Genomic DNA, 27,722 nt, shown 5'->3' on the forward strand with positions numbered 1-27,722 from the left:
CCTGGCAAACACTGGAATCAGTTCATTCTGGGATCGGTAGTCTGTCTTCAGCTTGGTGTGGCGGTTCCTCCTTCGGTGAGGAGAAGGCAGACATGGAGAGTCATCGTCTTCTGGAACCAGACTGTTCTCAGCCAGGTGGTCCACGTGACAACTCTTCCTGTTGGAGGGATGCTGTGAAGGAGAGTCTGTGTCTTCCTGGAATGGAAAGAATGAGGGTACAAAGCCATTTGACCCACAAGAACAATAAAATGCAACACCGCAGTTGGGAAAATGCAATTTACCCAAAGCTAATGTCAAGTAAGAAATGTTACAATACAGAAAGACTGTAGGAAAACTTACAGATATAGTTACTATCAGTGTCCTTGAATTAATGAAATACTAACCTTGTCTTCATCATACCAAACCCGGAGACCCCTCTCCTGAAATTTATTTACAAACTGTGAGAAAATACATGACAAGAAAATGTTTTCCAGAAACATTATTCCCCTGAACTACATTGACTCTACTAGTCTTTACCGAATCTGAGTTCAGAACAAATTTTACCTACAACAGGATTAGGTTTTGCACTAACTAATACTGGAAAGGTCTAGGGCACATTATTCTGAGGTCAGAATTGAAGCTACTGGAATGGTCAAGGACACAATTATTCTGAGGTCACAGCAGCTACTTCTGAGGTTTTCTACCTGTGGGTGCTTAAAGCTGGGCTGGCTGTAGTCCGGGGAGTGAGGGCGGGCAGGAGATTTCTTGACAGGGGAACACTTTTAGATCATGACAGTTTTAGCGTATGATCAATACAGAATAAAAGACATTCCAACAACCTGGTGTACCTAAAAATGCCACTACCAGTGTGCGTCTCTTGACCTCTCATAATCTCCCAACAAGCATCTCTCAATCAAATACCAGTAGAGATTACATGATGTTACATGGCCATGTTCAGATTTTGGAATGATATTATTTGCCACACTGTCTTGGTCTGCTGGGTTCTACTAATATCAAACCATATCTTAGTATTTTTGTGCTATATTTTGTTCATTAAGGATAACTTAGGATAACTAGGACACACTGAGCGATTGGCAATCTACAGCATATCAATGCCTGTAAAGTGTTATTTCATCAGTTGATATATTTGGTGGAAACAAGATTTGGGTAATAATTTGTAAAGTGATTTTTATACCTTCACAGCCTTAGGCTTGTGCTTCTGAGACAGTGATCTCTGGCCTTTCCGAGAGACTTTACACTTTGGGGTAGGGCTGTTGAGGGGGGAAACATGGGGAGGGACGTGGTGGAGAGACCTCAGGGTCCCAGGAGAACAAGGTCCTGTGTTTGTAAGGATGGGAGGGTGTGGGTATCAGGTATCAGGTATTAAGTTGAGGATGTTGTTAAAGGAGGTATTAATGTTACTATGAAAATCACATTTCAAAATCACGTAGAGACGCTGTCTCGCCAAACATCCAACAACTGGATGGTGTGGGGTGTATACATTAGTGGATGTAATCCCTCAAGACTACTTTAGGACATAATTTTCACTGTTTGATTCCTCAATTTTGCTAATATACACAGGGATTCAAATGGTGAAGAGAACTTTGACAATGGGCCATATTCAGGATTATTAGCCATTATTAGCCATTTCCTGAATTGCAACATGGTCCATGGCCCCTCCCTGTATAAAAAAGATCCAGTCGATCTCTGCATTCAAATCTGAATACCATGATGTACCTATACCCATGGTCTACACCACACTTTCGTTCTACAACTGATCCGAATGTAGCCAAGTGACAAAAGATCCCTGGGGATCTGACTCCAAACTGTGTCAAGTGTACTGTACTGTAACACTAACAGCTACTGACGGATATATATAATCAACTGGTTCCGCCTGAAATAAACACAACAAATCTGCTTCTAAAACCAAATATTCACATATGTTAGTGAAGGATACTGCAGTGTTTATCTTAGCTAATAGGAAATGAGACCAGGTTTCAGTCAACAGAAATGCAAAAAATATGTCCCATACAGACCCGTGACAGTTATACTTGGACACTTGACGTAATTTAAAAAATATGCATGTATATTTCCAAAAACAAATAATTCATATACGAATCTTGGGATCACGCTTGACGTGTACCAAGTTTGGTTAAGTTATCACAAACAGTTTATGATATATGCTTTGGACAACGTATTGCCGACGCAGCGAACTCGTTTCTACTTCGTTGTTGCAAGGGATAATTAAAGAATATGTATTTCGGCTGTTTCCAGCCCAAAATGAATCGGAAAAACTCCTGTTCAAAAGAGGAATACATACAGTGATACAAAACGAGGTCTAGATCTATAAAAACAGCAAAGGTAAATTAAGGAAATCATCATATATTATTTTTTAGACTTTTATGGTCATATTCCGCAGGTAAAGGTTAATAATCCTAAACATGGCCCACTGTCAAAGTTCTCTTTCCCAATCCCTGAAAAAGGAAACATTTACCTCAGCGTAACAGTTTCAGAACAGCATAATTTCAAGTAAAATTTGGAAAAAATATTAACCTTGTTTTCGCCTGGGAGGATAATAGAAGCGGTGCATGAATATAGAGGTAAATAAGTTGCGCATTCGTAGTACAAAACACTGGAAAGTAGCATCAACTATCTTAACATTTCTGTGTTCGAACGTTAATTATAGCCTGTATAAAAACGGTAATGGCATTCCTGACCTACTTTGAGACAAAAAAAAACATACCTCTCCCTACGATGTCACTAAACATAGTTTTGTATTTTGCCAGGAAATAAGCACTAATGTATATCTGGTCTAAATCGAGCAAATTACGTGATAAATTTAGATCGCTATGTCAGGATTCCAAACGCAGAGTTCACCTTGTGAAAATACGATAACTGAATTGGTAGATTTCTAAGCTATCTAAATGTTTGGGGGTTTTTTTGTTTGTTTTTTTAAAAAAAAGGTCATACTCGCTTTTTTTTTTAAAAAAAATCTCAAAGTATACCTGAGCCAAGAGTTCGAGACATCAGAGGGGATTCAGCAGACAGGAAGGAATCTGTGGGAAAGAGCCTGTGCTTTTTCGAGAGCTCTTCGATGTTTCTCTGACGAGATACAGTGAAGAAGAAGACGAGAAGAGTCTGCCACGCAATATATAGGGGAGGAGCGGACGGTCGAGGAAACGATTAGCAACGGTGTGAGCGTAACTAGGGGCAATTCCAGTCCTCGTGACAGGGGTGTGAGGATGGATCAATCCAATTTTTAAAATAACAGTCAGCATCGTCCGTTACCTATCGTCTCTTTCCATGAACCTCGATTCGATTTCATCCGTCACTTTTCGCATATTTCCGTAATGTGCTGGCTTACATGTCGGTAAGAATTAAGCAAGAACAACATTATAGGAATAATATCTGTTAATACACGTAGTCATTTTGGATATACATTATGTGACGCATGCTTTAGTTGAGTATCCATCTTCGGGGCTTCAGTGCACACACTGTAATTTCAGTCGTTCCACAACCATGGATTCAGACAGATCACTTTTGTCGGCTAACTTGACAGAAAATATAAATAATACGAAATCTACGAATGAGAACCATGCCTTGAAGCATTGTTCTTAATTAACGTCGTTAAATGCCAAATACGGTTTCACCATTTCGGGTATGACACCTTTTTAAGTTTGCATCGGAGAAACCTTCTCAACAGAACCCTCAAAACTACAACAAACGTTAGGGTTGGCAGATCTTGGTTGTAACTAAACGTTATAGACGGGCGTCAGTGAAAATCATACATTCTTGTATCGGCAACGTACTATCTCAACGCAAACACACAATCTACCTTTTCACCATCAAAGACACTATAAGAGTCCTGTACAATATCCAGTTTCCGTCGACAAAATCTCCGCAAGCGTTAACATCAATAGCGGCCATTTTGCTTACTCTCACAAGGGACATCACTCCGCCTGTCTCACGAATTTTCAATGAGGATTTTCAGTGTAGCATCAGCTCTAACGTTCAATTCCTAGATCTTTTGAGTATCGAAATCTCTACATATACTTAGTAACTCAAAATTTTTACTTTGTAAGATGTCTTGACATTGAAAAGAGAATTTATGTCTCTACTTTCAACATACAGTCATTGGACATGGGAATGAGGCAGTTATTCCCCATTTATAAAATAAACGAAAAGTCAAAAGAATTATGTCGGAGCATTTATTGTACCCAAACTGAAACAATGCCGTAAAACAAATGAAAAATCCCTACACAGTGCACATTCACCGATAATGTGAATATTAAGACTTCTGTATATATGTCATCCCGATAATGGAAGCTATTTCTTAATACTACTTTAACTGTAACCCCCAGGCTGGTACTCTATACGGACGTCTTTTTTCCGCAACAGTCATCTAACCAACTGTCAGCCTTCAACTCATTAACGCTGTCGCCAGCTATAGTCACGAAATGCACGGGACATTTCAACCCACGCATAGTGACGGGTGCATTCGGGCGCGCTAACCAACGCTACAAACGAAAACATCAGTTTCCTTCTGTTCAGGACATAAGTATTGATTTCTGTGCATAGGCGTACATGTTAATATTTGGTGCCGCCAGAAAAAAATGTCTTGAATTTATTTTTCCTTTGATCTTGTTCATACACATGTGTCGTGAATCATCCCAGCTGCAAAGTCATAATTTCCGTTTTTTTCCTTTTCCGTATTTCAAGAATGACCGCACTTTGATGTGTCTCATGGCTTTGATAATCTTTTTAACATGACTGTCTATGGGGAAAGAGTGCAAAATGTTGTATATATGTAGCTCATGTAACTATGTGGAAAATACTTGAAGGAACATTACTTGGAAATTATGTGACTGAGTTTAGTTTTACGCCGCACTCAGCAATGTTCCAGCTATATGGAGGCGGTCTGTAAATAATCGAGACTGGACCAGACAATCCAGTGACCAACAACATGAGCATCGATCTGCGCAATTGGGAACCAGTGACATGTGTCAACCAAGTCAGCGAGCCTGACCACCCGATCCCGTTAGTCGCCTCTTATGATAAGCATAGTCGCCTTTTATGGCAAGCATGATTTAATGAAGGCCTATTCTAACGGATGTAAGGAACTCATCTGTGTTTGTGACCAAGATGATTTCCTTACATCCTGCAATTTTTACACTCAAATAACGAAAACTGAATTAATGAAAATTATTACAGCTATACTAAAATAACATACAGGTCTTTGAGAATTTTGACCATTGACGAATACTTCAGTCCCATAACTGTAGGTCTGGAACGCCTATGCGATCGTACCCACAGAAACAGTTGTCCAAATCTCACGTTCAATTCGACCATGCTGTAAAGCATTAGAACTTTATTTGGTTGATTCGTATATAACATTGGATTTAATAAGGTATGAAAAAACCCAAGATTACAAAAAGCAACCCCAAAAGCAAAAAACAAAGACATAACAAAAACAAACAAACAACCCCCTGAACACTTACAGGCACAGCTGTACGCGTTTTTAGTCAAGTGGACTCACAAATATAAACATTTAAAAGCTTTGATAACCCGAAGGCATATTTAATATCAGATGCTTTAAAAACTGAAAAACGAATGGTATAGGCGACACAACTGGGGTTAAAACCTGTTCATAGTGTTTGAAGCGTGCGGGTTTCACCAACTGAGCCGGCACCATTATGTCTGTTTCCAACTCATATGTCTGACTTGTATTACAGAGAATTTTCTGTATGTTTTTCATTTCATTAGCTGTCCTGAAATTATGTCCACTTACACCATATAAGTGAAAACAATAAAGATGATCAGTTCTCTACATAAGGGAAGGAATGCGTTCATTAAAAACACACATGCATGAATTGGTTATGAACGCAACGATCGTTTGTAAATCCTAGAGGACATGAGGAAAACACAGTGGGGCTAAATACACCCCGTCGTTGATTACAGTCAGATGCCCTTAAAGGGAGGCAGAGGAATATGTTCCCATTTGCAAGGTTTTCCTTACGGCCAGGGAATACAATCGTTTAAAAACATATAACTGTATGTCACATAGATTTGCAGTGCAAACTAAGGGCACACGCTCATAGACATATGGTGGAGAATCCTGTTGTCTGTCAGACAGGGTGGATGAGCCTCCTCTGTTGCTAGTTCGCCCTCTGTTCGGGGTGGTTAAGGACAGCAAATGAAGTGTTTGGTGAAGGTCAAGACGACAGCAACCAAGTTTATTGTTAAAGGGAATGATGGATTTAGTAGGGTGCTTTCATTTACTGGTAAATCTGGCCCACAGTCCATTTTTAATAACTTAGTATTGTAACATGATATACATGTATTTTGGAAATACATTTCCACAGTATGGTGCACATTCTAGTACTTTTAGCGGTCGAATTATACTTGTAATTCGCAAAGTCCGGCACCTAATCGTCAACATGCAAAGCGTGCGATCTAGCACACGGTGGCTTGGATTTGCCTGACATAAATAACATTCACTCACTCACTCAACAAGAGCTGTCACTTACGTAACTCTTATCCGGGTGGATTTAGTTCGTTGTTCCATAGTCTAGCGGGGTGTAAATGATAGAGTTGACCAGGCAAACCAGTGCTCAACAGCATGAGCATCGATCTACGTAAATGGGATACGATGGCATGTGTCAGCCATGTTGAAGATCAATTCTAACCCGGATGTTCATGAATAAACGTACCCATTGAGATATTTGTCTTTCACTGTAATGCACACAAGAAAAGAGACTGGCACCAGTAATCGGCTGCGGTATCTAAAGTGACATTCCGTGAACTGATAATACACGTTCCAATGATCCTTGTGCTACAAATAGAAAAAAGAAAGAAAATAGCCAAACCCCCAAAGACTTGAATCACCAGGATGTTCATAAACGCATTTTGTTTGAGGTCATTAACAAATACGTGGTCTTACAGTTATTACTTTGTACAACACAAGTTAGACCAATATTTGAGACTTGAATATGCATAACTACATCTTGTTTCAAGAAGTCAACTTGTTAATTTGACCAGCTAAGCAGTAGACTTCTTGTGGTCCTTTCCCATTTTCCAAGTGTTTCGGCTTCTGGGGTTTCATGGTCAGTGAATTTACTTATGACTAACTGTGTTCTAATGGCCCTGTGTCTGCAACTCCAGATTCAAAAACAGGTGAACAGGCAGTATTTTGTCAAGCCACCATTGGTACCAATGTTGGCTTCAATGCGGCGGGGTATACTATTGATCAAAGAAGATAGAAAGGTGTGGCCCATGCTGTCCCAATATCGGACCTCTTCTGTCATTTCAGCAATATTTGTCAGATTTTACTCATAAAGTTATTGACACTTTCCTTTATAAGTCCCCAAACATTTTCTATTCGATTTAGGTCAGGGCTATAGCTTGGCCAATCTAATAATGTAATATTTATTTTATCAGGTCCGAGACCAGGCCTGTGAATGCTTTCAATGATGTTTTGAGTCGTTGTCCTGCTCGAAAATCCAAAACTGTCCATAGAACATGTGAGCAGATGGAAATAAATGTCCCACGAGAATATCTGTATACAGCTAGCTCACTGTTCCTATTCCTTTCAAACACACGGAGGGGCGTTGCCCCTAACGCACATAAGCCGACCCCCACGTTATATTTCGGACTGTACTTGGGCGCTGATAAAAAAAAAAAAATATATTTTTCAGTTTGTTTGGTCAAGACTTTCAGTGTATTAGGAAACAGCCATACAGAACTTCCATCCGAGAAAATCACATTTTCCCAGTTAAAATGTCCATGCTGTAAGCACCAGTTCAACTTTCGCTCCTTTTGTTCAGGTTTCATGATAGGTGATGAAATTCCTCGACTTTTCTAACCCAGTGCACGCAGCTCAGTTCTAATTGTCTCCTTACAGACAGCCAGAGTTCCTCTATCAATCACATCCAACCTTAAGCTTTCTAAACTGTTTCGTTTGCTTATAGAAAGAGGAATGCCAAGCAGCCTCCTGTATCCGACGGTCAATGTTCTGGGCCTACCAGCGCCTCCCCAGTGCTCAGTGTCATATCCATTTGATATATTTTTCAAAACACACTAAATAGTGGACAAAGGCATGCCTTTTCTACTTGAAATCACTTTAGCTGATCTGATGTCTTTGTTATAATACTCTTAAATTAACGTCCTCTTCTCTAAATTATCCATACTGAGTAACACGGAAAATGTTGCTTGCTAGCAAGTAAACAAAGGGGATAACTCTTCACAAACTAAAGAAATATGATTAACGGAGTTGTCTCTCTTGAACGAAACCAAGCACTAGAAATCCAATTAAACATATTCCTAAAATTCTCAATAATTTCTGGTCATACTATATTATATAATTATATCATATGGTAAATACAAAAGAAGAAAATGGATTTACATGATTTATTTACAAAATATTAATACATACTCTATTCACACATATATAATAAGAGTGATATATTACCATGACAACACATCAGTATTATGCATTGATAAAGGCTTTACACCATGCGAGTCTAACATTTCAAACATCAAACATCACTTTGGAAGTTGTATCACAACATGTGTAGGAATCTGTACCATTATTGTTTCCACAAACACACATACCTTAACTATCTGTATCTTTTGCAACTCAAATTTACAACACAAGGTGATAAAGAAATAACACTCAAAACTTTTAGAGAGCTGACCTTGAGTGACGTAAGTGTACACACATCCTTCATTTACTATGGGCAGTCAGATTGATTCACTGATGAGTATCCTCTTGATCTCAGTACTTTGAGAGTACTGTATCCAAGTAAATGACCCAGTGAAATAAGTTAGTGAGTGAAATCTGTGAAGGTGAAATAAAATCAGTCTTTGTATCTGGAATGCCTAATCTGTTCATGTGTCAAGTCAGTACAGAGTTATTATAGACCTTCAGCATCATACTTCCTAGGGGAAAAACTCTCAATGCTTTCAGTAAAAGCTTTTACAATTAGATCATCTTCTGAACATTATTGCTATATAACAATCCTGTCTTATTCATAGAAGATATTCTTACTTCGTTTACAATTTGTTTTGCTGAAGCTACTTAAAAAACATAAAAAACAAACAAAAAAAACCCCAAAGAAACCCCTCAAATATGTTTGCTCTTTTATATGTAGTATGTTGTAGTACAGATAAAAATTATCTTATAGTATGAAGTACAGTACACATAATTCACTTGTGACAAACATGCAATTTTGGAAAACCGTAGGAATTTTTTCTGGGATCTGACAGGATCTGCAGCAGTGTTTTCTTCAAGTCTCATCTGCTGATAATGACAACAAACACAGATAAAACCAGACTCCACATGGATGTAAAGATCATTGTTCATTCATACAACATTCTGAGTTGTAAATCTGTACTAATGTACAATTCCACAGGTATATATGTTGTGCTTCTGTCCACTTTGGGATGTGCTCAGTTGATTAATGACAACCTCTACTTGATTGTTTGATTGGTAGGTCATTTTCCTGGTTCTCCAATAAGAAACCTGTACAAGAAAGACAGGCAAGAGTTATTTCCCTTCATAAATGCATTTCATTTGTTTTCTTGCTGTTCAATACCACACTCAGCAATATTTCAGTTATATGATGAATGTCTGTAAACAACTAAACCTCGAAGTGATAATCCAGTGATCAACATCATGAGCATCAGCTTACACAACTGGGCTACAATCATCCAGTCAACATGTTAACCCAATTTAATCATAAACTGAATCATGATTGAATAAATAAAAATATCTGAATAAAAACAACCAACCAATTTCCCCGTGTGATGACAGCTTGCCGTCTAACAAGTCTCTTCTTGTCATCCAATGTGCTCTGCAGTGACTTTGTGACCTTTGACTTGTGGGTCAAGGTGACATGTGTAGGTAGCACTGTTAAGCAGTTGAGGCATTGTAGAGCTGCTATTCGTACTCTCTGTAAAAATAATAGTGAACAAATATCTTTGAATTAAGCAGATAAAATTCAGGAATATTTTTCTGAGTACTGGTCACTCATAACATTACAGGGTGAAATAATTTTTTAGAAAGAATATACTACTAAATCTGAGGTAGCAAGATGAAATGTCAATATTTCAGGTTGGAAGAAAAGAGTGAGCTTGGCTCAGTGCTGCAAGGATTCACTCAAACCTCAATTCCACTTGATTTTCGATATTTGAAAATCGATTTTGAAAATGATTTTCAACTTGATTCTTCATACAAGTAAAAGCATTCACTTAACTCTCAGAGTTCAAGTGTGCAGGCCTTTAAGCGTGAAATCCATCATCAACTTGGCAATATCTACCAACAATTATTAGCCTGGCATCAACTCAGTCATGTTCCGCGTTATTTCAGTGCCGGAAACTGCTTGATTTAGGGTCAAAATTAAGTTCTCATTGATTGGAAATAATTTTAATAGATATTCAAATACTGAATCAAAATTCTGATAATGGTTACTGTAAACTGAAACTAATGTGTCAGAATTGATTTTTGATGAATTGAACCGAATTGTTAAATCGTGTCGTGTGAGCTTAATGTTTCAGTTTCACTGAAAACAGTGTGGGTCTGACAAACCCACCTGTAGCAAACAAACATTACAACAATCGTTAGATCCTGGCGTGTCCATGGGACAGAACTCTTCACATCAAATTACTGCATTTTTAACAACTTGGTCACCAATATCTTCAGTTTGTTCACAACTCTGCCAATGTTTCAAGCCAATACACCAACATGCTTGGCATCCCTGCACTTGGAGTCCGTGCATTTATACCCATAAACGAATATGCCAATACAGGAAAGAACAAGTGTTCCTTTTTTCATTTCTAGAATTGTGAAGAAACCTGGATATCAAATGAACACTTGCACTTTCATGTGTGCCCTTTAATCTTTTCTGAGTATATATTCTTCCCATTCACACTCAAACACTCCATGAAGGAATATCTAACCCATAAGTAAAATGATAAAATATTTATTTTTACCGCATCTTGATAGTCACTTTGAACATAAACCTGTCAGACTTACCATTGATGCTGAATATGTTGTCAGTTTGAGAAGCTGAGGTACCAGGGTGTCTATATATTTGCTGATAATTTCAGGGGCATCACTCGTCAGCTCAGTGACCTTGGTCAAGGTTGAGGTCAGGAGGTCAGTCTCCGCACACGACAATGACTGCATCATTATCGGCATCAGCTAAATCAAGAGACAGATATGACAGATTGTTTGCCATGAAAAGTGACTCAATGAAAGATGGGGATTGACAAACAAAATAAGAGACACCCTCCATCCTCGCTTGTGATGTACGAATTCAATGCCACTTCCCTATGGTCCAATATGGTCGTAAGACTAATATCGGGATCTGCCATCTAACCCCTGCCTATATCATATTAATATGATTATGTCAGAAGTTTTTAACCAGTCAGTGAGAGGTAGCATAGCAATTGAATGAAAAATAATAAAGGCTGGACTTAAATATTCATACATATTTTGTACATTATGTTATTTCAGGCAGTTATGACCACTACATCGAAAAGGGTTTACACATGAATTTCTGGCTTGTCTTAATTGTGGGTTTTCTTTTGCTAGGAATACAATTACCATACCTAGGCAGAAATGAAAGCTGAATCAGACGGGAACGATTAACATTTGCATACTTAGGTTGACTGTTCCCAAGATTCCTTAAAACAGGGATCCTTGAAAATTCTTTGCACCTCAATTGAGTTAAATACTGAATGAAAATTTAGACACTGATTCTTTCTGGTCTTCACAGTACATAAGCATGATGCCAGGTAGATAAATAATCTCAAACCTTATGGCTAACTCAAAGTGAGTAGAAGTATGTGTTCACTCACAGTCTTGACCTCTGCAAGCAGCACCTGTTTCGGCAGGAATCTCAGCAGGTGGGAAATAGCCATCAGGTAACATGGCTTCTTATCTGTGTAAACAGTTGCTCTCATCAACAACAAAATACAGCTTGTACATGTACAGTCCATTTGTGTTCAAATGATCAACACAGCCCCCTACTAGTCAGGAGACAGCTGGCCAGGAATCACTATCAGAGAAACTCCAGGATTCCAAACCAATATCCTGGAATTGCTCAGTAAACATGACTATGGAAAACCTTTTTCACCACTGTTAGCCAAATATTTCTCTGTCTAATGCTTATAAAGGTTCCACACTTTAGAAACAGACATTCCATGTATTTTCATTTTTAACTGTGCCCTCACCTTTATCAGCAGACTGGAACTTGTCAGTAAGCACAGTCACATTCTGAATAAACAGCTTCTGTCTGTAGAACAGCTGGACATTGGCAGACATCTCACTGGTCATCACATCTTCATTGTCAGAAACAATCGTTAGGAAACCATTAGCAGCGGTCAAACCAAGGTCAGGGTCGTCCAGAAAAGATATCAACTGAAAACAAAGAGTGAGTAAAGTTTAATGTCACATCGAATAGTATTTCACCCACATTGTGGCATGTCCAATGTTATTATATCCAATGCATGGGCATGGAACTGAAAAACCATGAATCGCAATCTGGGATTTCAACAAAGAGTCCAAAGATTCTGTGACATCAAAGAGACACAACTCTGAGCAGGGAACTGGTTCAAAAGAATTTCTAAAAGTACCAGATTTGATGCATAAAGCAATCTATCACAATAATAACCCTCCACAATATTTGAAATCAAGATTAACTGGAGTAATTTCGGGTTAGAACCCTTGATGAATGGTTTCTGACATGCTGAAGGTACACAATACTGGAACCATCTGTGTACCATCTATAATAATAAAGAATGATTTTGGGATGTTGAAGACTAACATCCGTAAAAAATTAGATGGAGGATCATAATTTGGGCTGGTAGAGGTGAGGGATGTCACCTTGAGATGTACACACTGATGTCTCCTAGGACAACTCAGCTTCCAATACCCACTGGTGTTCTTACTGACGTACCTTCTCAATAAAGATGTTCGCCTTAAAGTGTCCTCGCAGTACAAGTGCCTTAGAAAGCCACACCCAAATAATCAAGGCTCGTTCACGACTAGGACTGGGAGGTGAGAGTTCAAGGTCACCAGTTAGTACCTCTTTGGTTGTCTTTATGAAAGACTCAAGGTTGTCATCTATGAACAGTGAAACAATTCAAGATGTATACATATATTAGGGAAATCTTTTGCATAGTGAGATGTTATCCTCAAGTTTAGTCTTGAAAGTGAAATATTTCATGCGTAATGATTTTAAACTCTGTTAGATTATAAGATTATATATATATATATATAGAGAGAGAGAGAGAGAGAGAGAGAGAGAGAGAGAGAGAGAAAGAGAGAGAGAGAGAGAAGACTCCAGTGAAGTGAAAAGAATGAAAAGGAACAGAAAATTCAAGTTCATTGTTGAAACTCTCTCCACATTCTTTACAAGCATGCAATCTTTAGTCATGTAATTTACTTCAGCCAACACAAACGTCAGTCTTCCCACATTATCAGCCCTATTATAACACATTATGCTGTGAGCCAGGCAGCGTGACAAGTATGATCATTAAAGATCTTGTAGTGCAGTTTAATAAGGTTTAGATCAAACCACCAATATTCTCTTCAACTATATCACAAAACAACCATGGTGAAAGTCACATCATACTTAACATGAAACATCTGCTTCACCTGTTTAGTCCATGATGAGGACCAATTTTAAGTGTAATGTGATCAGATACAATCGTTGGTCTGGAGTGTTGTACAAGACAGTAAAATCTCAGAAGAAGGGTTTCTTTTAGTACTCTCTGAATTTGCAAAATATCACAAAATGAAACAAGACTGAACCCAGTCTCATAAAAGCACTAATATCAGTGAAGATGAAAAACAAAGAAGAAATTGATAAATTATGTTATTTTTATCAAAAGTGATGATATTTCACATGGTGACGTTTAACAAAGTGTTCAGACCTGCTGGCAGTTTATTAACCAAGCCTGAAAAACACTTGGTTGCGGAGTTCCATGTGAAACTGTCTGAAGATTGTCGACTCAGTTGTAGTAGAGCCTGAAGCAGTGTTGTCACTTCCGGGATCTGCATCTGCAACACACCACATGGGTTGGCTGGTTGTTATTTAACGCTGCACACAGCAATATTCCAGACAATCAGGACCAGACAATCCAGTGATTAACAGCATGAGCATAAATCTACACAAAATCTGTAAAAAATGAAACAGATGAAAACTATATGCAATATGTTGAATGGACTGTATTACATGTTGGTTGTCTGTGGCAATATGGAATTCTGGGTGGAAGAGAGCTGTGTGAGACAATGAAAGTGAGGTTCTAAGACTCCCTACCTCCCTGGGTAATGAGCACAACACTGCTGTGAGTACAGCCACCAGCCGAGTCTGACTTGAAGGAGATGTGTGCTGGAAAGAAGTTGTCCAGGTTTAAGAGACAGACCATGTTGTAGCTGATAATGAGTGTCAAAACGTATTACAACTATTGATTGCATCATAATGATTAAAAAGTCAAAGGACTGGAATCAAAGATTCTGTATTGGGTTAGGAATATTCTGTGTTCTGATTTGTCCAGGGAATTGATGAAATAACAAATTCTCTCAAGGATAATACAAATGAAAGTGTGGCTGTCTTTCCAACATATTTCTAATGACTCCCACACAAGTCTTTACACACAAACATCACCTGACCTGCAGAGGTTTGAAGCTGTTTGACTTGATGTCTGCTCCTGGTACCACGGCCAAGTTGCTCTGGACCAACAGTTCACATACAGTCTGCATCAGCTCCTCTGCTTTCCTTCAACACACAATGCAGTATGAATGAGTTTAGTTTTATGCCTCTATTAGCAATAGTACAGCAAGGGGGAAAACAGAAATGGGTTTTGTACATAATACAAATGAGGGGGCTTGAATTTGGGTCTTTGGTGTCACAAGTGACCACTTTGCCTACTAGACCACTGTGCTGCTCACAACACAGTACAACCCAGTAGGGGTGCACCAAATCCCTGGAAGCTTTGTGTATCACTTTATTCAGCACACAAGTAGTATCATATAATGAGGTTAAGCGCCAGTATTAGAGGTACATGTATGTTTATCTTATCTCACACATAAATATCACTGTCTGATTGGCTGAGCACTCTTCTATTATTTTCAGTGCACCCTGTGTACAAGCAAGGCGTATTGCAATACACCCTGCTGCCAATAGCAACACATTCAGTACTTCATGGGAGTCATCTTGAATAAAACTGCATCACTCATGACGCATGGAAATTACCAATGTTTTATGAATGAAAATCAATGGGAGGGAGATAACTCTAAATCTGTTTTTCTTGTGTCGTCCGCCATATCCAGCAATGGCTATGAAAAAATTTGCCTCACATTCCAATTAATAAATTTTGACAAAACATGCAAATGTAGTCCCTGTGAATATTAAGAAGGGGAATTACACTGCAGGAACTTTTCTAAGACAATACCTACAGGAAAAAACAGCAAGATGCAAGATTTGAATCATTTGATTCACAAAGGTTGGCTGAAGTGTATGATCCAATACTCATGCTTCAAACAGTTCAAAATTAACATTAAGGTGTTCGGTAAGATATACACGTTGTTCACTGGTCCCTCAGGGCCCATGGGTTGAGGTAACCTCGATGTTTGTTTCAGGCTCAGGGAACATGAACAAATATCGAGGGTACCTCAACCCATGGCCCCCTCATGACCAGTAATAGTGATAGCTTTCAAGGGTCAAGCATTTGTTGTAAACTGCCATTTGGTGGTTTGTTGTGTTTGAATACTCACCTTCTGTCAAGGGAGACAACTGTATATCTAAAAACTTTAGCCAGCTCTGTCACAACTTCATTGCTGAGTCCCCAACATTCTCCCTGACTACTGTCATATGCTCCCTGATCTTTGAGCAGCACCAAGAGCACATGTTTCAACACAGACTCATACACAAAGGCCACAATCTCCTGGTGGGATTGATGTTCGTGGGCCAGTGTGCTCAGACACTTGGCTGACACGAAAGACAGGTTGTCTGCAAAATAGTCAGAGTTATGGGCTGTAGCTATGGGGTAAAAGTCAAATTTCAGATTGAGGGACTTATATAGTGATGTGTGTATGTGTGCATGTATGAATTATCTGTGTAGGTGACAAAGACTAACGGTATCGGGTTGTCAGGCTTGCTGACTTGGTTGATACATGTCATCAGTTCCCAGTTGCACAGACTGATGCTGATACTTTTGATCACTGGATTGTCTGGTCCAGACTCGATTATTTACAGACCGCCGTCATCTAGGTGGAATATTGCGGACTGCGGCGTAAAACTAAACTCACTCACTCACTCACTCTTTGGGGAAGAGGAACAGGGAATGTCTATCACAATCTCTTCTGGTGTGAAAGTCTGAAATGAAGCATGCAATTTCGGAAAAAGACCAAGCACAGGCATGACAAACAAAGAAACAATAAATAAATGGGATTTGAACCTTCAATCACAGTTTGTGTATACCTAAAAGAAGTGTCTGTCTGTCACTAAATTGCTGCACCCTCAACACAGGGCCAGCATAAGGACTGAATGGCAATGTCTCACCTGTCTGACAGGAGAGGAACCCCAGGATCTCCTTGGCAACAACCTCCACTACACCGATGTGTGTAGCTAGCAATGTCAGTGTTGTCAAGAGGTACTCCTTCGTCAGTTCAAAAGTACATGGTGCGTTGGTCTCCATGGGCTCTGCAAGAACAACTGAAGTGTGAGGACTGTATCATTCAGAAATAACCACTGGTCCTTGCTGAGGCCATCATCATCATCATCATCATCATCATCAACAAAAGTAAGTTCAGCAAACAATTCACTTAGAAGAAGAGAAAAGGAACCGTTCTTTAACACCACGAGTATACCATATGAACTGCTTGTGTTTCAAAACCCTATTAATCTAATAAATACACATTTTATCAATAAATTTTGTAATGGAAAGTTGAAATGGGGTTTAACATAGTGTTCACTTATTCCTTGACAAATACTACTTACCATTATGTAAACGTGAAATTATCTGAGGTAATATAATATTTTTCATGACTTCCACATCGAGACAAGTGATGGCCTGAAGGGTGGAGACACATTCATCTCTGAAACAAGACATAACTTACAAATACCTTTGAATAACTGATAAAATAATGACATTGACAAGTGAATGTGTCTGCTCAAGTGTGTCAACCATGACACAGATACTTTGAAAACTGCAAGTGAATACTGTAACCTACATTACTTCAAAAAGTTGACAATAACTAAGAAATTACTTTTGTATACATATAAGCTCCTTCAGTGAGTCAGTTAATGTGATTTGAAACCTCTGACTGGCCACTCAGAACATTTTGTATCTTTTGAATTCCTGTACAATAGGTTAAACATAAACACTAAGGTGACAAATGCATTGTTTGTTGTTTTTACACCACACAGCAATATTCTAGCCATATGACAAGAGGACGATACATATTTGTGTCTGGGTCAGACAATCCAGTGATTGATATTACAAGAAACTAGCTACACTGGAACGTTAACAGGCTGTCGATCAGGTCATCAAGTCTGTACCACCCAATCTGTATGTAATTCTTGACAGCAGCTGATGGTGACCTATGGCATCTAAAATCTTTACGTTTGCATCATACACTAAATACTGCTTTTTGTTTGTTTGTTGTTTAATGCCAAGTCATCAATATTCCAGCTACAGGACAGCAGTCTTTAAACAATTGAGTTTGGACAATGTAGTGATCAACAGCTTGAACATGGATCTACGCAATTAGGAAATACAATGACATGTCAACAAAATCAGTGAGCCTAACCACCTGATCCTGTAAGTCACCTCGTATGACAAGCACGGTCCAGTGGAGAGACTTTTATCCTGGATCTTCATTAAATACTGCATACGACACCCAACTTGGCTCACCTGACACTGGTGTCCGAGTCCGACAGGAGGTGTCTGACCACCTGGTGTCCCAACTGCACCACCTCGTCACCACCCAGCACACCTGTCAGGGACAGCAGCATCCTCAGCATCTGCACAGCTGACAACCTCAATGATGGGGATGAATCCTCGACAGCAGCGGCTAGTACTGCAACTACAGGTGTCTTGTACTCCATGACAGGACTGGGTGCTGGGATAGAAAGTCACATAAACAACCATCAAAGTACTTATACCCACAAGGCTGAGATAATGAAGACACAATGTTAATCTTTAACTCACTTTTAATAGTTGAACACCTCAGGTTCAAACAGAATTTCAGCCACAAAATTCAAGGGACCCTTCAATAGTTTAAAACTACAAAAATTACCCAGAGTATCCTGGTCAAATCCACAAACAATACAAACCCTCTTCATCCATGTTCAAGGGATCCCATTTAACAAAACATTGACCCGATACAATCTTTGCCATATGTCTTGACTCATGTTATTTGCACTACTTTTGATTTAATGAAAGTTGCATCACCAGTCAGTTGAAGATCAGTTGTAAAGATGTCAAAAGTAATTATTCACTTAAACTGCTATCATCCATATTACATCATGGAATTCAGTGACTACAACCTTAGTGATATTGTTAGCTGATCTGTGTTTACAGTTCAAAAGCAGAGTGACATTCATTTCATAATACAAAAATAGGCCAGATTTTGACATTCATGCTAACCTGTCACACATTAATTACATGTGAGTTAACTTTCAAACAAATGGATGCTCATCAGACCATTGGAAGGGAGATAATTCAACATTTACTGAATAAAAACTGGATACGTATCCTGATTAAAAAGTGATTCTAACCATTTCTTTTCAACATAAACATATTGATTTTTTTCAAGTTTGTTTAGATTAGGAATCAGTAACATCCTGTGACATAGAGCACATAAACTTTCTTCATCAATGCTCCCTGTAGGATAATGCAGCATACCGTGAAAGTAACATCTGTGGTGTTTTGTCCGCAAGGGACATATGAGTCTTGAATGCATCATGAATAATGGTAGAACAAAAATGACCAAATATTTAAACAGAGACACCACAGAGGAACTATTTTGTCATTAATGTGAATGGGTAAGTCAGTAAATTGGCATGTTGCCAGGTTACCTTCATCTGTGTATGTGAATGTTCCACTGGCTTCAAGGAATCCCTTCATATTATCCAGGATCACCCTTCTTTGATTACTCTGAAAGGTCAGAACATTCCTTTTTAAAAGAAATCAGAAACAAACAAGATATTACACAGAAAATTAAATTAAATATTTTGACCTGAATAATGAGTGAAACAAACAGACGTTTGTGCAACGGTGGTACCTGGTTGTGTGTGGCATACTGCTCCAGCAGTGTTGGGATAACAGTGTTCAGCATGGTCCAGCAGGCGGGGTCAGATGCCCGCGCCACAGACTGAAGCAGTTTACATGTCGGCGAGATGAGACGGAGATCCGGCTCCAGCAGGTACCGCTTACAGTCTGGAAATATAGGACATTGGTCAAGTACATTGTGAACTTCAGATATTTTGGGGCATCTATATATGTTTGGCTATATTTTATTTGTTGTTTACACAGAAAAATAGCAGTATTGCAGCAGTATTTTAGTAACATGTCAGAAAAGGGAGTGAGTGGGAGTGGTTTTAGGCCACGTTTAGCAATCTTCCAGTAATATCATGGCATGGGATACCATAAATGGGCTACACACATTGTTCCTATTTGGGGAATCAAACTCAAGTCTTTGGTGTGGCCAGCAAATGCTTTCACCAAAAGACTACCACACCACCCCGGGCAAGAAAAGACAGCAGTTCACAATGAGAACATCTCATAGTGTAATGAAGTTACTTTACCCAGCCTCATGTAAGAATGTTTTGATTGTTCACATGACCCAGATAAAATACCATGTGCATCCATTATGATCTGTGAGCAGGGAGCACTAAAGTCATATTATACCGTCATGCCTCAGTGACCAATTGGAGTGAGAAAAGCGTGCATCGCCAAGCCTCTAGCAACATGTGCTGCATTGAGGTCAATCAATTAATCGGCTGGTGTCAATGTGGCAGCAAGAAAATGTTGTGCCACAATAAATGATGATGAAATTGATGCCAAAAACAAGTCGATTCGATGCATAGTTTTCTTTTGATTTGGGAAAAACATTTGGCTTACATAAATGCGTTATCACATTGTATCAATGGAAATATTGGGTTTTATCAGTAACTCGTAAGGTTGTATTCAATCTTACTAAGGATAAAACACTGTATTTCCACTGACACGATGTGATAACTTATAGAGTCTAACCAACAGTTTCACTGTCTTAAGGCACACAGTAAAGCAGTCACCTGTCTGTCACAGCACATCATAGGGTTGCTGCAATCAGCCTCGCAACATCATCGACTGAACAGAGCTTTAGGCAATGCGTTCATGTTAATCTGCGGCAACTACTTTCAAACAAATACATGTCTTCGCACAACACATATATCAATCTAGCTACCTTTGAATATGTCTTGCAGAAATTCAGACAGGTATGTGCTGGACACCCTCTGTAATATGAGAGAAGACACTAGTTAGTTCAAACACACTTTAACACTCGGTAACCTATGATGCTTCCACAATCCTCTGTGAGAATGTTTTCACTAACCTCTGTGACTCTCTGCAACAATGTTTTCATTAACCTCCATGACCATGTTTTCATTTACCTGTTTGACTCTCTGCTACAATGTTTTCACTAACCTCCATGACAATGTTTTCATTTACTTGTTTGACTCTCTGCAACAATGTTTTCACTAAGTTACGTAAGGACGTTCGCACTTTTGTGTATAACAATGGTTTCATCAACCCGTGTGACTCTCTGTAACAATGTTTTCACTAAGTTATGTAAGGATGCTTTCTCTTTTGTATATAACAATGGTTTCATCAGCCTGTGTGAGTCCAAAGACAATGTTTTCACTAAGTTATGTAAGGATGTTCTCACTTTTGTATATAACAATGGTTTCATCAACCTGTGTGACTCTCTGTAACAATGTTTTCACTAAGTTACGTAAGGATGTTTTCCCATTTGTATATAACAATGGTTTCATCAACCTGTGTGACTCCCAAGACAATGTTTTCACTAAGTTATGTAAGGATGTTTTCCCTTTTGTATATAACAATGGTTTCATCAACCTGTGTGACTCCCAAGACAATGTTTGCACTAAGTTACGTAAGGATGTTTTCCCTTTTGTATATAACAATGGTTTCATCAATCTGTGTGACTCCCAAAAACATTGTTTTCACTCAGTAACGTAAGGATGTTTTCATTATTGTATATAACAATGGTTTCACCAACCTGTGTCACTCCTTGTGACAATGTTTTCACTATGGCTGTGAGGGCAGACAGTGCTGCCGTGATCAGTTCTTCAGAGTCACCAGCAAAAACCTACAACATACACATCATCACAAACATGAGAACAGCTAATGTAAAGTCTGCTTATCAGTAATGACATATTGTAGTTTTAAATAACAACAAATTAGACAAGATGGGGAGGGGGGAGTTAAAGTGAAAACTGAGTGGGTATTTGATGTGCCAATACCTGATGTTTTCAAATATGTGGGTATTTCAGTGATTGTACTCAGCTAAATATGTCACTGAGTAAGTTTACTAAGTAGGCATGTACTGCCTTATGTCATACATAATCAAAACCAACTTAAATATAATGGAAATTATTTCATAAAAAAATCACTCATCGTGTACTGACAGTACAACACTAGTCCTATACTAACAGTACAACCTGATGGCAATTGAGGTAATTTTCATTATGCAAGTAATTGTCATAAATTTTTTCTCTACACATATGTTTTAAACTTTTTGTGCATCTAACATTTTAAATACATAATTGGTATGCCACAGTGATTTTTCAATATGTAATTGGAAATTTTCTATGCATATTTTACTCGGGTATGCAGCTTATCTTGGCTTCTGAAAAAACAATTCTGAAATATAACTAATACACACCATTACGTAAGTTTCTAATTTTCTCAATAGGCTTTTTGCTTATTTAACATTATGATGTAAAATCTTACCTCCTTTCTGATACATGATAACAGAGTCCCTGTGAATTCATTGAGACACTCTGTCCCATACACATCACAGCACACGGCCTGCAACAGTACGTCTCAAGTGCTACACTCTAGCATTTTGTTTTGCAGTTTAAGATTACGATGTGTACTGTAGAATAAGTGATGGACAGACTGGGGTGTTTGCTGCTGTCAGCAGTATCAGAGCAGCTTAATATCAGCAAGGGCTTAGGTATCTCATATATGCACAGACTTTTAGAAAATGTTTTTTGCTTGTTTGCGCTTTTTGTGGTCTGCATGAAGTTAAGTCTGAACCAGATAATCCAATGGACATGAACATCTATCTACACAAATGAGATACCAAGACAAGAATCAACTAAGTCAGTGAGCCTAACCATCCTATGCTGTTACTCATCACTGACGACGAGATGGGCTGCTAAAGAGCAATTCTAACTCTAATTCAGAAAATGGCTGAACGCAAAGATATCTTTGAGACCAAAGTTACGACAGGAAGTACAAATTTTGGTATCTTAAGGGGTTGAATACCAACCACGATTCAAACCCACACACTTACCCATCATGCAAGCACACAACGTCAGCCATCTTAACCTAACTTAGTCAAGGGAATGTATTCCTAAGCCTTACAACAAAATGAAATGTAACGCAGAATCAGAGATTGTTGTAGTCTGTATTGTTGTAACATGGCAGCCTGTGAAGCATTTTACTAGCTTACAGCAAGATCAACCTGAGCACAACTGCGGATTTAGGAGATAAACATCATGTGTTGGCAATTTCCGGGTGCTATTGAGTATTTGAAGCATGGGAATGCATTTGGAACCGATGGCGTCAGCCGGAGGTTTCAAATGAAATATTCCAGTGCTTCAAATACTCAATAACACCCGGAAATTGGCCAACACATGATGTTTATCGACATTGTAAACACAAAAGTAAACCAAAGGGGTTTTAGTGTCTGCACTCGTTTACATCGAATACGGACACAGCAGTGAAGTGTCATCAGCTGGCCGTTTCAGCTGGTTCCCATGGTAGCATCTGGAGTTGCTCATTTGTGACGTCATTCTAACTTTACGTCACAATATGATTTGAATGACGTCACCACTGTTGATGACACAACAAAACAATTGTTTGCGGTGTTTCTACGTGTCAATACGCAGTGAATAGTCTTGCAGTTTCCGGGAATCTAATACCATTTGATCATGTTTTTCAACCAATCAGATTACAGAACACAGTGACTTTTGGTTTACAATTGCTGATAGACAATTTCTGATGCCATGAAAATGTGTGTTGCTGGAGAACTTTTTGTGGGGGAGTCACAGATAACTCCACGGTTTAACCGAAACTGTGGTATTGCCAAGGTCATTACTGCGAGGGATGACTGCATGTTGAATATGTGTCCCACACCTATAAAATGGGTTTTAAAATCTATAGAAAATAGCATGGTCAACATTGAGAGTGATGACAGGCTAACATTCTGTCCAAGATTATTAATATTTGTACAGCTCTTGGTTTGACGAAGCAAAATCCAAATACTGAACAACTACCATGTATGGCAAACACTATCTATTACAGATCAGCATCCAAATCCACCATGGTTTAGTATCACACAATCAGTCAAATCAATGATGCTGGCCATTTCATACAAGAGGAGTTGGAATGTCAACATATCCCTGATCTGAGGCTGTTGATCTCTGGATTGTCTGGTTCAGCCTTGATTATTTACACACTGCTGCCATATAGCTGGAATACTGCTGAGTGCGGTGTTAAACAACAAATTAACTACAGGTGTTGGAGACATATGCTATCACTTTATAAGGGCAGCACAAACCAGAACAGGGATCAGTTAGCTCCTAGGCTGTATAGTTAATAAATGTAAGTCTATGGTATAAACATTCTTTTTCCAAGGGCTTTATGGATATTTCAAATTTGAAATAAAAAAAACAAAAACATGAATGTGAACTTACAAGGGTCTCAAAAGAATCAATTTTGGCACTCTGAATGTCGGAGGAGATTTTCTCAATGAGAAGTGGCAGACAGTATTGCCCAAACTTGGGGGAGGCTGTCAAACATCCCCGGAGTGCTGTGATCAATTCAGCTCGGGTTATACCTCCTGGGTCCTTCGCAGACTGAAACAAGGTTTTGGGTTATGGTATATTGTTATTAATATATCAAAGAGAAAGTTGTTATATGAAGAAAAATCGAATCAACCGGCAGAGGTTTCTGATTCCTTGGGGTACTTATAGGCACTGAAATGCCCATTTTAAATTCCTACCACAGTGGTACTAGATTTTTCAATAAAATATTTACAAAGAAAAGAACTTGGTTTTGTCTTGTGAGATCACCCCTACTGGGCCCCTGGGGGCCCCTGGGGGCCCCAGCAGGGAAGAGCAGGTTACTCTAAGCGTGAACCTTGTACCTGATTTTTCTTGCTGAATGAACGCAGACAGAATAAGGTGATGGGGGTGGTCCATGCCATGGAGGACTTCTTTTCAAAGAATCAGAAACCTACACAGGTTTGTTCGATTATTTCTAAGAGATCCTCCTTGCATAAGACAGACTCCCATAGACACAGAGTCGGGAGTGGTATTCTGTCTGTCATAAAATACTCCCATGTAGCGACATTTCCTAACTGACTGAGAGAGTGAAAACGCACTTACCTGTGTGATGGACAACAGCTACCAAGCCTGATAGACTGAGAACATATCAGAAAACCCTGCTCCCAACCAATGAATTTGGATGTGGGTTGTAACTGACATGTTACGTAACCTCACTACAATCCCAGTAAGCTATGCAGAGTGATGATGAATAGAAAGTGAACATTATAAGGAATCACCATAAGCAGGTCGGGTAAAAAAAATTCATCACCAAATCATCACCAGCGGATAAAACTGTAAAAGCATTCACCAAGCCAAAGACTGCAATAGGAGACTTGAAAGCTCAATCACCTAGTGAGCTGCAACCCTGCCCACTGGTGAGAACCACATGACCAAACTAAGCAAGCTCTATGGGGTGCTAAAGTTAGTAGTGTCTATTAAATGTTCTCTCATGGCTCTCATGGTTGCCAAACAGATCTCAGCAGGCAGAACACAGCACAGGTGCTAGATGTGGTCACAGTCCTGACCAAGTGAGCTTTCAAACCTTCTTGGGCAATTAGTCCTCTATGTACATAGCCCATACAGATGGCAGAGACAAGCCAGCTAGAAATGGTCTGCTTGTCTGCTGGAAGGCCAGTCATGCCATTGCCATAACAGCAGAACAGCTGTCTATCCACACAGATAGACAGTGTCTGTTTGATGTAAGCCTTGAGGTCCTGCTATGTGAAAGAAGTCTGCAATCTTAGGGCAGTGCAAGTCTGGCAAGTGAATACTAACTCTGTCTTTCTGAAAAACTGTGAGTTCAGGGTCGCCTGATATTGCATGAAGGTCGCCTACCCTCCTGCCACCAGAAAAGCTGCCTTCCAACTTAACTGCTGTAGGGAAAGAGACGACAGATTGTACATTAGAGGCCCGGACATCCAATTAGGAATCTAATAGCTGCGAGAGGACCTTGGAGATAAGCAGTATTGGCAGGCATGACCACAGAACCCTGTCCATCCAGTTGAGCTGGAAAGGGTCAGAGGTGAAGGCTCTCAGATCCGATATCATGACAGTGCACCTGCATGAATGTTTTCCACCCCTAGGAACCACATGAAGTTGAACCGAAAGGGATTCCTTTGGATAAGTTCCATAAGTTCCGTCAGTTCACCACCTTAGGTGAAGCACTAACCACTCTGGAGTCGTGAGAATCATCTTGTAACTCTCTACTTGGGGCCACTATTCCGCTACTGCTGGCTGTATTGGTCGCATTCGCAACCTTGTATGTCCACCAAAGTCCACAATTGCTGCCATATTGCCTAGCAATCGAAGCCATATTCATGTTGGTAGCACAGGAGATTGAGGAACTGTAAAGTTACCTCCTTTCACAATGCGGAGACAGGGAAACTATGCCTTCCTTGTTCTCGAACTGAGCACCCAGAAATATCAGATCCTGTGCTGGAACCAGATCTGACTTTTTGAGATTGATAATCCAACCCAGCTTGGTGAGAGTACTCATCACGGAAAATGTTGCACCTTGGCTCAAGCGAGTGGCAAGCACTCGGAGTAACCAGTTGTCCTTTTATGGACTGCAACGCCAACACTGTGCCCTGGCGACTTGCACTGGGATCAACATAAGTTTGGTGAACACTCTTGGCATTTTGGAAAAGCTAAAGCAGATCACAAGAAACTGACTGCACTTCCAATTGAACGAATATATACAAGGTATTTTCAAAAGGTGGGAACATGGAGGTTGATTAATGTGAGCCAAACCCCTGCCTCCACAGATGAGATTGCTGTGCGAAAGATGGAATGTCAATCACTTTGTTCAGGCCTTTGAGATTGAGTATGGATCTGAACCCTCCAGGAAATGACCAGGAAATAAGTTGAGTAATAACCTGCATCTTCCTGTCATCTCCGGACCATCTTTGTGGCTGCCTTGTCCAGTAATGACTGGATCTCGACACAGAGTATCTCCACTTTCTCCTGAGAAGAACGACACTGGAGAATTCCAGGATAGGCTGGAGGACCATGTGTCCACTGTCGCATGTGTCCATCCCTGAGTGTGGTCAGGACTCAGATATTTGAAGTGGCTTTTTCCCATTCAAGCTTAGAGTTACCTGCTCCTGGGGCTGTTGGGGCCCCCATGGGCCATGTAAACAAGAGAAACACAAGTCTTTTGTTTTGTAAATATTGTTTTGAAAAATACAGTTACAACTGTGGTAGGAATTCAAAATGGACATTTTAATGCTTATAAGCCTGCATAAAAAGAACTAAATATTTCTCAGGCACATTTTCATTTTTTTTCAAAAGATACAAAGGTGGTAGGACTTTTTCAAAATAATTTTTGATAGAAAAAAATAGTGAAGAGGCAGGAACACATTATTATTTCTCTCTCTCTCAGAAATACAGTTTGGAAGGTTTAGCACACGTTAATGAGTTGTAGATTCAGTCACACTCATTCTTACAGACAGTCATACTTATAGAGTACAAATGGATGATCGGGGTGCTGCAAAGACAAAATTATTTTTTTAAAACGGAAATGAAAACTGTTACTTGCACAAATAAAAGTGACGCGCTGATGCCCGGGAAACATTTCACTTCTTTTGTTTAGCCTAAATACCCCAAGGAGGATCTCTTTTGACAAAGAATGACATATTTGAATATGATGCATTTGAATATTTGTGTGCATTAAAATCCTGGTTAACATTAAAATATACAGACAGTTTTACAGGAAAGTCATGAGTTTAACCCAGGTACTTCTCGGTCATTCATATATATATAAGTAAAAGTGGCATTTGACCCTGGTTCAATGTAGGCAATATCACATGCAATATTACTTTAAATCAGTTTAACTTGTAAACAATCATCTGGCTGTACTTCAGTTTGAGAACACAAAAACACTGAAAAAAAGATTCTATATTTTGGGTACAAAACGGACTGGCAATTAATTAATGAGTCTTGTACCTCTCTGGTATGATTAACTGTAGCTGTTACTCACCGGGTTAAAGTCTATTGGGAAGTAACAGGAGGTCACCTCAAACATCTCTTCCACAAACACACCTGAAAGCACAGCATAAAACAATGTGTCCCGAGTTTAACTGTCCAAAGGTTCAAGGCTGGGGTAGCTGTGGA

At 39.3% G+C, this 27,722-nt stretch overlaps 1 protein-coding gene across 1 annotated transcript in view; it reads right to left on the minus strand.

The window, feature by feature from the left end:
- Positions 1 to 8,371: 8,371 nt before the first annotated feature.
- LOC137265932 (MMS19 nucleotide excision repair protein homolog) overlaps positions 8,372 to 27,722 on the minus strand; it is a 29,285-nt gene continuing 9,934 nt past the window's right edge. Inside the window, exons 7-26 of the mRNA XM_067801409.1 lie at positions 27,589 to 27,650; positions 23,979 to 24,140; positions 22,006 to 22,083; positions 21,272 to 21,361; positions 20,438 to 20,486; positions 19,274 to 19,428; positions 19,068 to 19,146; positions 17,902 to 18,109; positions 16,986 to 17,083; positions 16,548 to 16,688; positions 15,761 to 15,995; positions 14,657 to 14,762; positions 14,304 to 14,375; positions 13,918 to 14,044; positions 12,939 to 13,105; positions 12,214 to 12,400; positions 11,839 to 11,921; positions 11,012 to 11,179; positions 9,769 to 9,929; positions 8,372 to 9,499 (exon numbers count right to left, since the gene is read on the minus strand). Of these exons, the coding sequence (XP_067657510.1) occupies positions 9,472 to 9,499; positions 9,769 to 9,929; positions 11,012 to 11,179; positions 11,839 to 11,921; positions 12,214 to 12,400; positions 12,939 to 13,105; positions 13,918 to 14,044; positions 14,304 to 14,375; positions 14,657 to 14,762; positions 15,761 to 15,995; positions 16,548 to 16,688; positions 16,986 to 17,083; positions 17,902 to 18,109; positions 19,068 to 19,146; positions 19,274 to 19,428; positions 20,438 to 20,486; positions 21,272 to 21,361; positions 22,006 to 22,083; positions 23,979 to 24,140; positions 27,589 to 27,650 (2,456 nt within the window). The 3' untranslated portion in view covers positions 8,372 to 9,471. The remainder of the gene's footprint in view (positions 9,500 to 9,768; positions 9,930 to 11,011; positions 11,180 to 11,838; positions 11,922 to 12,213; positions 12,401 to 12,938; positions 13,106 to 13,917; positions 14,045 to 14,303; positions 14,376 to 14,656; positions 14,763 to 15,760; positions 15,996 to 16,547; positions 16,689 to 16,985; positions 17,084 to 17,901; positions 18,110 to 19,067; positions 19,147 to 19,273; positions 19,429 to 20,437; positions 20,487 to 21,271; positions 21,362 to 22,005; positions 22,084 to 23,978; positions 24,141 to 27,588; positions 27,651 to 27,722) is intronic.

The sequence above is a fragment of the Haliotis asinina genome, chromosome 15, assembly GCF_037392515.1.
Source record: "Haliotis asinina isolate JCU_RB_2024 chromosome 15, JCU_Hal_asi_v2, whole genome shotgun sequence".
Lineage (NCBI taxonomy): Eukaryota > Metazoa > Mollusca > Gastropoda > Lepetellida > Haliotidae > Haliotis > Haliotis asinina.